The 14527-nt window shown below is 38.2% G+C and overlaps 1 protein-coding gene across 2 annotated transcripts in view; it reads left to right on the top strand.

Moving 5' to 3' along the window:
* The window catches only part of LOC149312330 (mitogen-activated protein kinase 12-like), a 44728-nt gene extending 30886 nt beyond the window's left edge, over positions 1–13842 (top strand). The window contains exons 7-12 of one of the 2 annotated variants that reach the window (XM_089524414.1): positions 5028–5142; positions 6990–7061; positions 8176–8255; positions 10261–10339; positions 11619–11792; positions 13657–13842. In XM_089524414.1, the coding sequence (XP_089380540.1) occupies positions 5028–5142; positions 6990–7061; positions 8176–8255; positions 10261–10339; positions 11619–11792; positions 13657–13727 (591 nt within the window). In that variant the 3' untranslated portion in view covers positions 13728–13842. The remainder of the gene's footprint in view (positions 1–5027; positions 5143–6989; positions 7062–8175; positions 8256–10260; positions 10340–11618; positions 11793–13656) is intronic. The other variant, XM_089524415.1, reaches the window with a different exon arrangement.
* The last annotated feature ends 685 nt before the right edge of the window (positions 13843–14527 follow it).

Here is a 14527-nt window from a genome sequence, read left to right on the forward strand (position 1 = left end):
GAAGCGCATCAGGTTTTCACACACATGTGCTTCCCTGACATTTTACTGGTGTTTTACCAGTGCTTACCCCACAGTAAGTGCTGGTATGAAAACCTCCATAGTCTGCATGGGCTGCTGTGGGAAAGAGGGGGGGGGGGGAGAAAAAGTCAGCTTCTACCAGACCATTGTTGTTGTTTTGTCCCTAGATCTAGCTCTGTGTTGGAACTAGTGTGAGAAAGTCAGGAGACTCAGAAAAGTGAGATTAATGCTCAGTTTTGCTGCCTTTATAATTCAGTTGTAGAGGTGTTTGTTTTTCAGTTAGATGTGGAATCCCCATTACAGCTTGTATGCACAGGACATGTTTGTGATGCCCTCCCTGACTGATACTTCAATAAATAGTATGCCATGAATAGGGCCTTTCAGAGCAATCTTTTGTTACTTGCAAAAGTGCCATTTAGCATGAAAGAGAATATCAAACGGAGTGGACAGCTGCATTTCTCTAAAACAGAGCTCTTGTTTCAACACAAGTGATTCTTTGGCTACTGCTGAAACTTGGAGTACTACTCATGATGTCAGGCACAGAGAGTGAGAGTTTTTTTCAGTATATGTTTGTTAGTGAAGAATGTACAAGTCATTTCCTCATAGAAATGAAAAATATAAAACATTAAATAAATGTTTTTAAGTATCCCAGTAGCTCTCAACCCATGAAGTCAACTGGTGATATTAGTGGACTTGAGCTCACATGACAGACTGTAAGATGTGCACCCTGTCACTGAGTTCTGTGGCTTCGGTTGTTGCTTCACTGGCAATCATAGCAGAGTTTGGTGTGGTAAGAGAGACCCAGCCATCTCACTCTGAATTCTTGTTTTTCAGATTTCTCTTCTTCAGCACTCTTTTGTTCCAGTGGAAGGTGGCAGCAGTGATCCTGCTCTGCCTTCTTAGATGTTCTTTTGGCAGTGTTCCTCTGCCTTGGGTCTTTTTGCTATTTTAACAAAGGAACTACATGAATAGTTGCTGCTTGTGATATACGGGCAGTCTTCAGTTCAGAAACACAAGTTTCACGAAGGTTCAGAAAACTTTATTCAGAAAGTAAAGATATTCACAGCATAAATGATAATGTCATGACTGAAGCAGTTTCAATCAAAGAATATACGTGAAGCACTTTGCAATAGACAGACTTGTGCACTCTACCCCATTTATATTTCAGCCAAAACAATACATCTCATACCAAGCATTCCCATCAACGTGACCTTGACAGTTCAAAGCACATTTCCCTCTTTCCTCACATCTGCACAAGCCAGTTTCCTGAAAGATAAACAATCTCTCGGCCCAGCATCAGCACTAGTACTTCATAACCCATTATTCAGTATGATAAAGCATTATAAAGTGTGCACTGCTCCCTAAATCACTTATGACAGCATTGACACATGTTCTGCACACTTTGGAAAGCTTTTACCATCTGCCTCCAACCTCTGCAATATCTATGTACCGCATGCATGCAGTTAATATCTGGTGCATGTAATGCAATATCACCAGCATGTGGCAGTTTGGCCAGTTGCAGCCCCAAGATCCCACCAGGGGCTGTACACTGGCAATACTCTAGCAAATCACAATCCAAGAAACTCAGTTTGTTTTCTGAAAATCATGTTCCTGCCTTACAACAAAGTGCCTGCAGGAGACATCAGAGACTGCAATTCTTTTCTAATTCAAGGCAACTAGACAGATAGGTTTTAATTAAGGTTTGGAATTGAATAGCCCTTTAAATATTGGTGAACTGCAATTCCCAGAATTCCTGACTATTGGCTATGCTGGCTAGGGCTACTAATAGTAGCAATTCAGAAACATCTGAAGAGCCTCACAAATCCTACTCTGTTCTAATTCCATATCGGGTTGACTTTATGGCCTTTTTTTAGTACTATATCCATAGTGGTTAAAGTGTATTCACCACTTTTTAGTGGCCCATTTCTGGAACACCTAAATTTTACCTAAATTTTCAATAACCATCTTGAGAACCAAAGGCCATCTCCTACTATCTGCCATGGTTGTGGTCTGTGTGCCTTGTAAATGTTACATGATGTTGCTATAATTCCTGCAGTGAAATATCATAACATTTGTGCTTGATTTGTTTATCAGGAGGAAGCTCTTCCTGCAGGGAGTTAAGATGTGATTATGCCATTAAAATTTGGATCATAGTATCTTGCAGTTTCCCCTTATATTAATTCAGGCTTTGCCAAACACTTAACATTTTGCTTGATACAATGCCATATTTAATTGTCTATTATATAATAAAATTAGCAATTTTAGCTAAATTATAAAAAGAAACCAACCACTTCCTTCTTTGACATCTGTGCCTGAAATATCACATTGGAAACTAGGCTGCTCACAACCACCACTCAAAAATAGCTGATGAATAAATAGGTAAGTAAATCTTATAAAATGAAGGATTTATGAATGTAAAGAAATTTGAGCTATTGAGAGTGTGTGCTCAAAAAAGCACTATTATATTCCCATGATGAGAACTTGCTGTGCACCACGTCCCTCTTTCCGTGAACAGCAATACTCCATAGGTCTATTATCTATGAAGAAATTGTAGTGTAAAGTACTGCTGTCAAAGCAAGCAGATGTTATTAACCTCAAGTCATTTTAGAGTGAAGTATGAGCCCTGTGGAAAAATTACCATCTCTTAGAGAAGGGTTGAAGTGCTCATGATTGCATCGAATCTCTGTAATCATGATAGTATAAAGATCTCATGCAACCCCATTAAAAATTCTTGCAACTATGTTCTGCCTATGATTTGGACATGGTTTGTGGAGCACCTTGCAAAACAAAGCTGTCTATAGGCACACAATATATATATATATATCCTTTTATTGTAAATAAATTTCCAGAAATTACAAATGCTAAAGATCAGAGCACCACGATATTTTGTACCAGAGAATGGAGTGGCACCTAACAATCCAATGATTCTTCTGTCTCTCTGTTATGGTGAGAAAAGTAGTGTATACGATGGTTTTGAGCAGACAAATAGCAGGAAGGGAAAAGTTTAAGCAGCTGTCCTTCCTCTTGATGAGAGTTATAGTCCAAAAAAGTAAACATTTCCAATTCTGTTCTTAACTATCTGAACATGTCACTGAAGCTAGCCAACAACATCTGGACAGCTTTATGATTCCCATGCTGGCTATGTGTAGATGGACTTGGCAATTTATGAAAAGCTGTATATAACTGCACACAATGCTTCATGAATACCAGTGAATGCACAGCTAGAAAATATATCTTTGCCACATTTTCTGGGTTCTGCAACTATTATTTGTCTTTCTCATTTGTGCTAGGAAGGAAACACAGTTCTTTTATGAAGAATTTTGGTCATCTGTGCTATTTGGCTAAGAGACTAAAAGTAAAAGCTGACACTTCGGGTCTTATTTTTATACATTTTTGAGATAAAGTATTAAAGCTATGAATCATCTTTTAACTGATTCAGAACATTGGCCCATCTTTTCTTTTCTCTTTTATAATTTACAATATAGTGCCATGCGATTCAATTTATAGTGCAAATTACCAATTCCAGTGTCTATACACTTACTACATCTTTTCTGGAAGGAGGAGGAAGAGAAGAAGTAGTAGTGCTAGTACTAGCAGTAGCTGAACTTCAGATCTACATTAAAGAGCCAATTTATGTCTTTGAAGACATTCTCTCACTCTCTGATGCCTGGGAACTCTTCATTTAGTACTTGACAAGGAAAATGTATTAGCCTGATCACTCTAAACTGTACTCTTCTTACTTATATTCTGTTTTTTATTTTCAAAAATAAAAAGCAGTAATACATTACATGTCCAGATTCATTATTTGATTATAAATTTTGTATTTTTCCCAATAAATCATATCCATTTATTTGTCAAAATACTTGATTGACTGAGAACCTTTACCTCTGTGAGTAGCATCTGTCATTTTGTCCATTTATTCCAAATCAGTCACTTCAAAAACTATTCTTACATTAGAGACAAGGGTTAAATGTTTTCTGATAATATGCCCAAGCATGTTGTTAACATTTAACATTAACTACTCCTATTAAAGAAATTACAAAATTAAGATCCAGAATTTTTGAGGCAATTCATGTTTCTATACAGTTAGATTTGTCCTTCTTCCACCACATATGAAAAAGATAGAATGGGTCAATTGTACCTTTCTAACATCCATTGAAAAGATCCTGTTTAATGTGGCAGCATTAAATACCATCAGGATAATTAGTTATACTGTGTTGCTTGTACTGACAGCCTCAAAAAAGTGTTTGTGGACTGAAAAATAGTAATCCCAACATCCCAAAAGTGTTTAATCCCCCCTCCCACTTTATCAAGGCATTTACTGCAGTGTAAATGTTAGCCAATGGATCATGAAAGCTGTCATCAAAAGTTTTCCCATAGCATTAATTTTTCCTTTATATATCCCAGTAGTTGATCTCTGACTTTGAAAACAGATGCTGGGAGAGCCTTGGCACTAATTAGGTTCTGAAACATTCATTGATCAGCGGCGCTGAGCTCTTAGCAAAAAAAAAGGGGGGGAAAGGGGGGCAGATGAGAAACTTAATGAAGTACAGCAACTCAATTCTGTCACCAGTTTTATAATATAAGAATGCATAAATCAAAACTATATATGTTATTTCAGTTATATTGACAGAGCAGTCATGCAATGTGTTCTGCTTCTCTGTTTTCAGTGGTATGGATCCATATTCACTCGTAACTAATTTTGGCTATATTTGCACCGTAAAAATAATCTAGGTTGACACCGCTTTAACTGTCATGGCTCAGTGCTATGGAAACCTAGGATTTGTAGTCCCAGGACTACCAAAGCTTTCTGACAGACAAGGCTAAATATCTCACAAAACTCTCAGAATTCATGCCATTGAGTGATGGCAGTTAAAATGGTGTCAACCTGGATGATCTCTGCAGTGTGGATGCAGCCTTCATTTCCATTGTATGGGCCAAGCTGGATCCAGCTTTATTACCAATTGGATTTGTAAATCTTAATCTATATATTTGTTGCTCTATAACAGATTTTGGATTTTGGCCTAGCAAGACATACAGATAGTGAGATGACTGGTTACGTGGTTACCAGGTGGTACAGAGCCCCAGAGGTTATACTTAATTGGATGCATTATACACAAACAGGTACTTTTTGTGGTTGTACTAACACTAATGCTGATTTTGAACAATGTACTTTCTCCACCTGTGGATAGAAACATCATAATTTGCTTGTTTCCAATTGACATTACTCCAAAATGCTATCCTATGGTTATATTGGTCTTTGGTACACATTATCTCCCCATTTCTTTTATGCTAATTACATTTGTCAATCTACATATGCCTTGATGTAAATTGCAATTTAACTGTCAAGTGTTTAATCCCATGGAACATGATCAGTGGGGTTCAGACCCGCTTCTGGCTGGAGTGGGCTCGGGCTGCTCTTTCCCACCCATCTTTCCCAGCCCTATGTTAACTAAACTCTTTTGGGATCACCCAACCATCTCATTGTCTCAGTGATATTACTGTCTTCCTATATTAGTCTTCCTTGCGCTGATGTCCTTCAGATGTGTTGAACTACAGTTCTCATCATCCCCAGCCAGAATGGCTAGCTGTATGTCCACATATATGAAGGGTGCCAGATTAGCTGATCTAAATTAATCTTTTGACTCTGGACAGTCATTCCTGCTTCTTTTACATCTTCCTGGCTTAATCTGTTGTCGTTGTTTTTTGTTCATACTTGCTTGTAAACCTGTTCCGTTCTTTAAACTGCTTCCAGAGATGTTGCATACCAGTTGCCCATCTGACCACTCAAGTTAGTTGATGAAAAAATTTAAGAAAATAAAGACTAAGAACACTGTGGAAAGCCTCATCTCAGAATCATGACTGCATTTATTTCTGTATGGATGCCATCTCCTTAAAGTTAAAAAAAGAAAAAAAAAAGACATTTGTTGGATAAGAATTATCACTTCCTGGAAAGAAAGGGAAATAGAGGTTGACCAAAGATAGCCAGGGAATTTGTCAGAGAGATTTGCTTCTATAATGGATTATTTTGAGATGGTGCTGCAGGATATTGGTCCACTTGTATTGAAGTTAGAACTGTGAAACAGAAGAATACAAATATAATATCATGATGCACCCACATTAATAATATGAGTCTGACAATGTTTAGTTTCAAAACCATGTCATCATACTATAGTTGTTAATAGTAAAACAGTTTTAAAATATGCTGCATGTAATAGTGTTATTTTATTATGGTGAAGCTGAGTGGCTTATAGCAGTTGGATAATTTGTGAGTTCAGTTTGATTCAAAGATTGAGATATTTTACTGGGGTCAGTAGATGATGGTCAGTTGGTAGCCAGTCACTGCTTAAGCTACCGAGATGTAAAATCTCATCCAGACACAATACTTCTGTAAAGTCAACCATAAAAATGATTTAGAAATGAGACCTTATTTGCAAAACTAAATTAATAACAGGATTTTAGGTTCATAGAGACTTCTCATTTCCACTTCTACAAAAGGAATTCACAACACGAAAACAAGAACAAAACTAGTAGATGTTCAGAAATGCTCATATTGAAATTTCTGTGTGATCAAAAATGCTTTTCAGTGCTCATTTAATAAAACGATTTAACAAAAACCTTCATTTAATGTAATATAACTTATGAATGATTTAACTTGTGTTTATTTTACAGAATTACCACTAAGGTTGACCAGAGTGGAGCAGGGAAATGTCAAGAGAAATAGAAAATAAAATATTAATGGCATTCATGTCCTAGCAAGCCTCTAAATTACTAGGCTTGCTGTTAAGCTACAAGTGCTGTTAGAGAATATATATATATATATATATATATATATATATATATATATATTGCAAACAATACCTTGATTTAGTGTTTTTACTTCCCCTTTAAAGCTTTTGTTTTTCTTTATGGACAAGCTGAATTTAGATTTATCACAGACACATTTTATGGAACTTTTTTCTATATTTCAGTTGACATCTGGTCAGTAGGTTGTATAATGGCTGAGATGATAACAGGAAGGCCACTCTTCAAAGGCAACGATCGTATCCTTTCATGAGAAATGTGTGGCATAAAGATGTAGAAGTATTTTTGAATTCCAGTGTCAAAGTAGGTGAATTCAAAAATGCTCCAAGTAGATAATAATCAGTTGAACTATTTACTAGAAGCATCAAGTCAGTTTTTAGACTTCATGGATTTTCTGACGTTTGCAAGGAAGAAAATATAATGTTTGCTGCACATTCTTTGTATGATTTATTACAGGTAGAAATCCACAGGTTTTGGCTGTAATCTTTGGTTTACAGGACTGGCCAGTTTATTCTTTGTCCTCTATATTTTGCTGCCATTCAAGCTTTTCAACTTTGTGCTTTAAAGGAAGTCTTTGTCTCTTTTTGCCTTGGAGGCCCTGAATAGCTGAGAAGTGATGAACAAATGCTTTAATAAATATAAATGAATAAATAGAGTCTCAAATGTTAGTCAGAGTTACTGATGGATAAAGGCCAAGGAAATTTGCCAGTATTAAGCATCTTTGGCGACATCAAATTATAGCTACTTTCCAGAAAAGAGCCAGAGAGGTATAGTGGTTTGAATGGTGGACTATCATTCTGGAGACCAGGGTTTGATTCTCCACTTGGCCATAAAACCCACTGGGTGACCTTAGCAAACCTCCCCTGAGCAAATCTTGCCAAGCAAATGCCATGATGGGGCCACCTTAGGGTTGACATAAGTCAGAAATGACTTGATGGCATACTATAACAAAGTTTCCAGAAAGAAAATTTAAATTACCTGAATCATTAATTTGGGTGTTTAAAAATGTCTGTAAATGCCTAACTATCTTAATCTGATATATTGTTCAAGCCCAAACTTTGGTTAAAAACCAAAGCTAGGAATGACCCACTAGTTAATGTTAGCAAAGGTATCCCCTCACTGCCCTTTGCATACCTGACTACTGTTCAGCAATGATGCTTAAGCAGTTAAAGTACTTTGTGACATAATTCAGAAAGGAGATGCTATCTAGCATATACAGCATTCCAAAATCTGTACAATGTTTACAGAATCCAAACAGAATGCTTCTATGTCCCCATTTTAAAAGCAAGAGAATCAGATGCTTTTTCTGTTGTCATACTAACTAAAGATTTGACTCCTGACTTTGGCGTTCAGATTTGGACCAACTCACAGAAATTATGAAAGTTACAGGCACGCCAACTCAAGATTTTGTTCAGAAACTACAAAGCCAAGATGTAAGTAACATCTGTTGCTTAATTTCTAAGGGCATGTCTCTACATACTCCAATTAAACTCCCCCCCCCCCCGAACTGTGACCTGTCTAAATAATTAAGGCCAAAATCCTAATTTGAGTGCTGACTGTCTACATGAGGGAAGGCCAGTTCTGTATTGGATCTGCTCTATTCTTGCCTAAATGGGATTTTAAGAATTCACCTTTTGCTCTGGATTTTGCTGAAAATCCAGAGCACTTCACATTGACATTGTGTTTGCATGGCTATCCACTGTGCTACCTGGCACCACAGCCACCAGAATGAATCACTTCCACACAGGTGATAATAAAGTGCCCATGTCATGTGATCAACCCTGGGTGCCTTGTTTCTGAACTCAGAGGAAACAACCAATGGCAGCAGCACCATGTGGCTATGGAGTGCAGAGGTATGCCATGGGGTTTGACTGTTGTCTGGGAGGGGAGATTTGGACAGCTGCACAAGGCATTAGGGTACAACTCCTTGAGCAGTGTCTAAAACAAAACATGGGCATGTAATCTTGAGTTATATGTGCATATATAACCAACAATATTCTAGCTACTGAATTTCTCTATTCTTGCTTTGTATAAAGAAAAGTTTCATTGCATTTATGATAGCTGGTTTTTCAGTTTGCTTTAACAATTCAAAACCCAGTTATCTTAAATTATATACATTCCCTGTGGGAAATAAAAATTAATTACACCCCTTTTTAGACTCACTTCTTATCTCAGGGCCCGAACAGACAGCCCAAAATAAAGCTTCTTCGGGTCACTTTGGAGGTATGCTGTTTAAATGACACAGCCATCTTAAGAGGACAGAAGCTGTGCCAAAGCTGCAGTCTAGTCCTTAGGACTGGAGTGTGGCTTTGGTGCCTTCCAGCCTCTTGGGATGCATGCAGCATTTAAACAGCATACTTCCAAAGTGACCTGAAGCAGCTTTATTTTGGCTTGTCTGTTCAGTCCCTTAGTCTTCTTATTTTAGTGGCATTCCCACACCGGGTATCACCCGGTGTGGGAGCAGGGCTTCTGGGGTGTGAAACTTCCAGGGAGGACTTCTGGTGGGGTTTCAGGATGGGGCTTCTGGAGACGGCATGCACTCTCTCTTCCCAAGCTGGACGTCCTTTTCCTGATGAGGAAAAAGTTGGAACAGTGTGTGCAGGACAGAGCATGCTTGGGGAAACAGAGCAGCATGTGGGGGGGAGAAGTGGTAAACGGGTGATGAACAGGCACACAAGTGCGGTTGACAGACAGGCACCAGGGTGAAGGACAGGTGCACACATGTGCAGGATGAAGTGGCACATGTGGGAGAATGGAGCGGTGTGTGCGGGGGTGACAGACAGGGACACACAGTGGACAGTGTCTGGGGGATGGTTCAGGGGAGTCTGACCAGGTGTCACCCTCCCTTCTGGGGTCTCACCTGGTGCGGTCCGCAAACACCAACACCCCCAGTGACACTAGTGCCTTATCTCACAGCTTAAATTCATAAAATGTATTCATACAAATATGTGTACAGCCAGCAGTATAAACTCTTTCTTATAGCACCCATACAAATCTGCTGTTCACATTATGATTATGTACATTCATTGCCACATGTGCAGCTTTATTTTATCTACAACCATGCCATTTTGTTAGCATGAAATTCTGAGAGAGAGTCGTGTTAGTGTGTTTTAGCTGAACACGTATTCTTGAAACATATTAAAGATTAATTTATTTCAGTATAAGCTTTTGTCAACTGCAGTACACTTCTTCAGAAGCTATTAAATTAATTAGTCTGAATCTGAAAGAAATTAGTCTTTAAAGTGCCAAAAGATTTCTTGTCTCTGTACCTGGCTGCCTTTAGTAGCAGCTATCTGAGACTGATATGAAACTGAACACAATGAATTGTTCTGAGACTACCCGATTCTATGACTCTACCAGGCATGCTTAAGTAAATAGCTAAATGCATTTTCCCTTTTGTAGATTCTGTTTTGATGTATTGGTTGGCTTTTTTTCTAGGCAAAAAATTACATCAAAAGCCTTCCAAAAGTGCAGAAAAAAGACTTTGCTGCCATCTTGAAGTATGCAAATCCTTTAGGTAAGATCTATATGAACATCACAAATCATTAGGACAATTGATGTTGGATGCTTTACACTTCTTTGTAACAAACATTTTCAGCATTCTGGATACTCTTTGAATGTTTCAATGTAAAATATTATTGCCCATTAAAAAGTATCAGAAGTGAGGTGTGGGTTAAAAAAATGTTCACCATTTAATTAGTAAGACAAAAAAGAAATGTTGTCAAAGTTGTGTGTGTTGTACAGGGATTTTAAACTTTCATCTTGCATATTTCTTTGAATTTGCATGTAATGCCTCAGCTAGTAGATCCCGAGAGATATAATATGATGCTATTTATAGATGGCCCAAATGTTATTGTATAGCTATTTCATGTATTTCAGAGCAGCAAAGAACTGCTATTTGTCTCCTAAGTCTTTTTGGCTCCTTCTCCAGCCCCTACTGATGGACCTTATGCTAGCCAAATGTATGTTTTCTAAAAAAAAAAAAAAAAGCTTTTCCTGCAAGTGCACTTTATTATAGAATTTAATCACTATTACCTCTGCCCTTTGAGTCCTGTCTGAAGAACCAAGTGCTCTCTGAAAATGCAGAGGTTATCCTTAATCTAATGATTTCCTGTTAGCAAAATATTTATGGACCAACTGATACCATTTCCTAAATCTGACTTGCTGTTACAAGATGGAAGTCCTAATTGAAAGCAGTTTTCGAAGAAGTAGCTGTCTTAGTCTTTTGTTGTATAAAAAGGAGGAAGCGAGAAGGAAGAAGGGGAAAGGTTTTAATGTCACCTCATACTGCGTTTGTGGATTTATATCCACAAAGGCACATGCTAAAATAAAAACCAGTTCCGGTGAAACAGATGGCCCTGAAAGTCTGCCTCTCTGCCGCCTCTTTGAGTGCCAGATTGGGGCCATGGCAATTGCATGTCACGGGCCCAATCTGATGTTTTCCCGGCGCAAATAGAAGCAGCAGAAAACCACCTCTTTTTGTGCTGGGAAAAAAGTGCCATTGCCGCCACAGCAGCAGCCTGTAAATGCTATGCCACAGAAACGCTGTGATGCCACCTGCTGTGTGGTCAGCGGGGAAGCATGACGCCGGCTTGGGAGCAGTGTTGGGGAATGTGCCGTGCTTATGCTATGCCTCCATGCCACCCTGAAGCCAGCGTTTTTTGCCGGTCTCTTTTGTCCCTCAGTCTTAAAGGTGCTGCCACATTCCCTCTTCTTCCTTTTAAATGAAAGTGTTAACTTATATTGTTGGATCTAACACTTATGCTTGGATGTGTATCTCTCCTTCACGGAGCCAGCAGTAAACCTTATGGAGAAGATGTTGGTATTAGATGCAGAGAAGAGAATATCAGCTGCAGAAGCTTTAGCACATCCTTATTTTGAAGCTATTCATGATCCAGAAGAGGAAACTGAAGCTGAGAAATACGACGACACTTTTGATAATATGGATCTGCCCCTGGATGAATGGAAATGTACGTTTTTGTATCATTCTACTAAAGCAGTATCTTAAGTCAGTGCAAAAAACTGTTATGCCAAGAGGTTTTAAAAACATTTTATTTAAAACATGGTTCAAGTGAGTAGGAGTGTTAAAACAAACCATTGGCATCCATACATGGCTGACCCCAAGCTCCTTCAGTATTCCATTGTTTTTGTTCCTCCCAGTTTCACTTAATGTTACTCTCCACCTAAGCTAGCTCACCTAAACTGGTAGTGCCCAGAATCTAGTGTAATATTTCCAGTAATGGAACTGTTTCTGTCAGTGGAGTGGTGGCCAGCACCCACCCATTCACAGACTATTGCTATCCTTGCCTCTCCAAAATCTGATCCAGTGGGCCGGAATACTCTCCAGAACCAGTTTTTGGATGCTGCAGAGAGGATGAGTTTCTGTTGTGTTAATGGTCAAGCACCAGCTAGTGCCCAGGGACAGGATCCAGCCAGATAAGGGGATGAGCAAGGTAATTGTTATTTTGCCATAGGGAGGTGACTGGTGGATCTGCCACCATGAATTTTACTGACACCTGTTTTGAGTTGAATGAGAGCTCTGCTAGTGCCAAACGTCTGATGGCATAGGCTTCAGCACTTTAGAACAGCTACAGGGGTACAGTCAAAAAAATTTCACCCACATAACAGCAAAACTACTGGCCAGCCCTACAATGATGGATAGAGTTCTTTGTTGGCAAGGAATACAACAGAATATCATATAAACCCAAGAGCAGTGTCATAAGACTATAACTGTTGTTGCTTCATAGTGACAGTCTACAATGACAAGCTACTTTTTCCTTCCCTTGTTTGCTGTAATCAAGCTAACGTTTGGTTGTTAAAAAGGAAGGAAATCATTGTTAGTTATTCAGAGCTTGGTGAGATTACAAAATGTATTTGTTCCAGTCTCAGCTGTACTTTGCTCTATGCAAATAGTGAAGATATTTTTTTAAAGTACACTGACTTCTATGTATAAAAGATTACACATCACTCACAGTTGAAATGGAACTCTCATGTACAAACTAGGGACACCACCTGTGTACTGTAGCCACTAGCTTGGGCAGAACATGTTGCTTTACCTGTCTTCTCTTAAACATTGCTCTTTCGGGAGTACTTTGAGTTTAAGGAAATCTATATTGCATGTATCCAACTTGGTTTCAGTTGTTTTTGAATCAGGCTCATTATCCTGATTCTTACATGCATGGTAAATCAAGCCATGTTTAGTCACACGCCTATGCTATTTCCAGGTTTCCATGGGATGTTGTCATGACAATTAAAATAGAATCATACTCCTATAATTGTGTAGTTTTAAAGGTCCTCGGGGCTGCCATGTTTTCAGCATCTGGCAGCATCTTCAGCAGCAACTGGATTTGCAGGCAGTTATATATACCTCATATGCAGAGAAACATTTTACTTGTTAATTATTCTGCATATCAGATAGACATTGAAGGCACAAGATTAGACCTGCTCTTTTCTCCCGGCCTCTTGGGAGAATTTATTTGGGAGACTCTATTTCAGATCTGTTCTTGCATCCAAGAAGCTGTTGTAATAATTATAATAACAACTAGAATATTTTTATTATTTCTAATTATGTAATAGTTATATAACATTTCTGTCATACCACAATAGTAACTTATAATATTAATACTATTAACATTAATATTAATGCAGTGGTCTTAACATTTATTGCTATAATAGCAATCAATTGTAGTTAGATTAAGAAGCTCTCAAACTGTAAGATATTGAGGGATATTTTCCCTTAGTCGTTCATAATGATGGTCTTTAAAAGTTTTGATGAAAATCATTGTTTTTCTGAATATAAAAGGAGTAAGTTTCTGTTTTTAAAAACTTTTTCAGGTATCACATATAAAGAGGTGATAAACTTTAAGCCTCCACCATTGCCAGAATCAAAAGAAACAGCAGTGTGACCATAAGGACCATTTCTTTCTCAGAAATCAAGTCAACGAAGGAGAATGTAAAGTTTTATATATGTATATAATTTAACTGTACAAACATTTTATAAATAAATTAGATGTAACCTGTTTTAACCTGTATTCTGAGGGATATTTGTCCTCCTTTTTTTTTCCTGTTTACTACGTAGTGCCTTGGTAAGTGGCATACCATGATGGTGTGTATGTTTGATTTTTTTTCCTGCTTACTTGCTATCCAGAGAACCAGCCAGGTATAATGGTTAGAGCATGGGACTAGGACTCTGGAAACTAGGGTACAAATCCTCACTCAGCTATGGAGACTCATTAGGTGACCTTTGGCAAGTCACACTCTCTCAGTTTCGGGAAGGCAAAGGCAAAACCCTTCCAAACAAATATTGGCAAGAAAACCTCATGATAGGTTCAGCTTAGAGTCTCCATAAGTTGGAAATAGTTTTAAGGTACAAAACAATAACAATATCCTGTCCTATAACATGGGTATATTCATCCTCTTGCCCTCCCCCATCTGTCACAGTCTTGGCTGTGAAAGCTGGATGATTCTGGGAGCTGTAGTCCAAAAAGTTACATTTTCAAACTTCTGATGGTTGTTCTATTTGCCAGGTCTTTATAACTGGTTCATACCATTTTCCATTTTACATCTCTGTGCAAACAACAACAACAACAATCCCATGTTATAGTGATGTGTATTCAGGTCTAGTGCTGGCATCTGGTTCTATTTTTTTTAACATAAATGCATTCAGCTTCTGCAGTTCCTTTCATGGCAGCTCCATAAAAAAAAC

Source organism: Sceloporus occidentalis, unplaced genomic scaffold (assembly GCF_023333645.1).
Source record: "Sceloporus occidentalis isolate IW3139 unplaced genomic scaffold, rSceOcc1.0.p SCAF_5, whole genome shotgun sequence".
Lineage (NCBI taxonomy): Eukaryota > Metazoa > Chordata > Lepidosauria > Squamata > Phrynosomatidae > Sceloporus > Sceloporus occidentalis.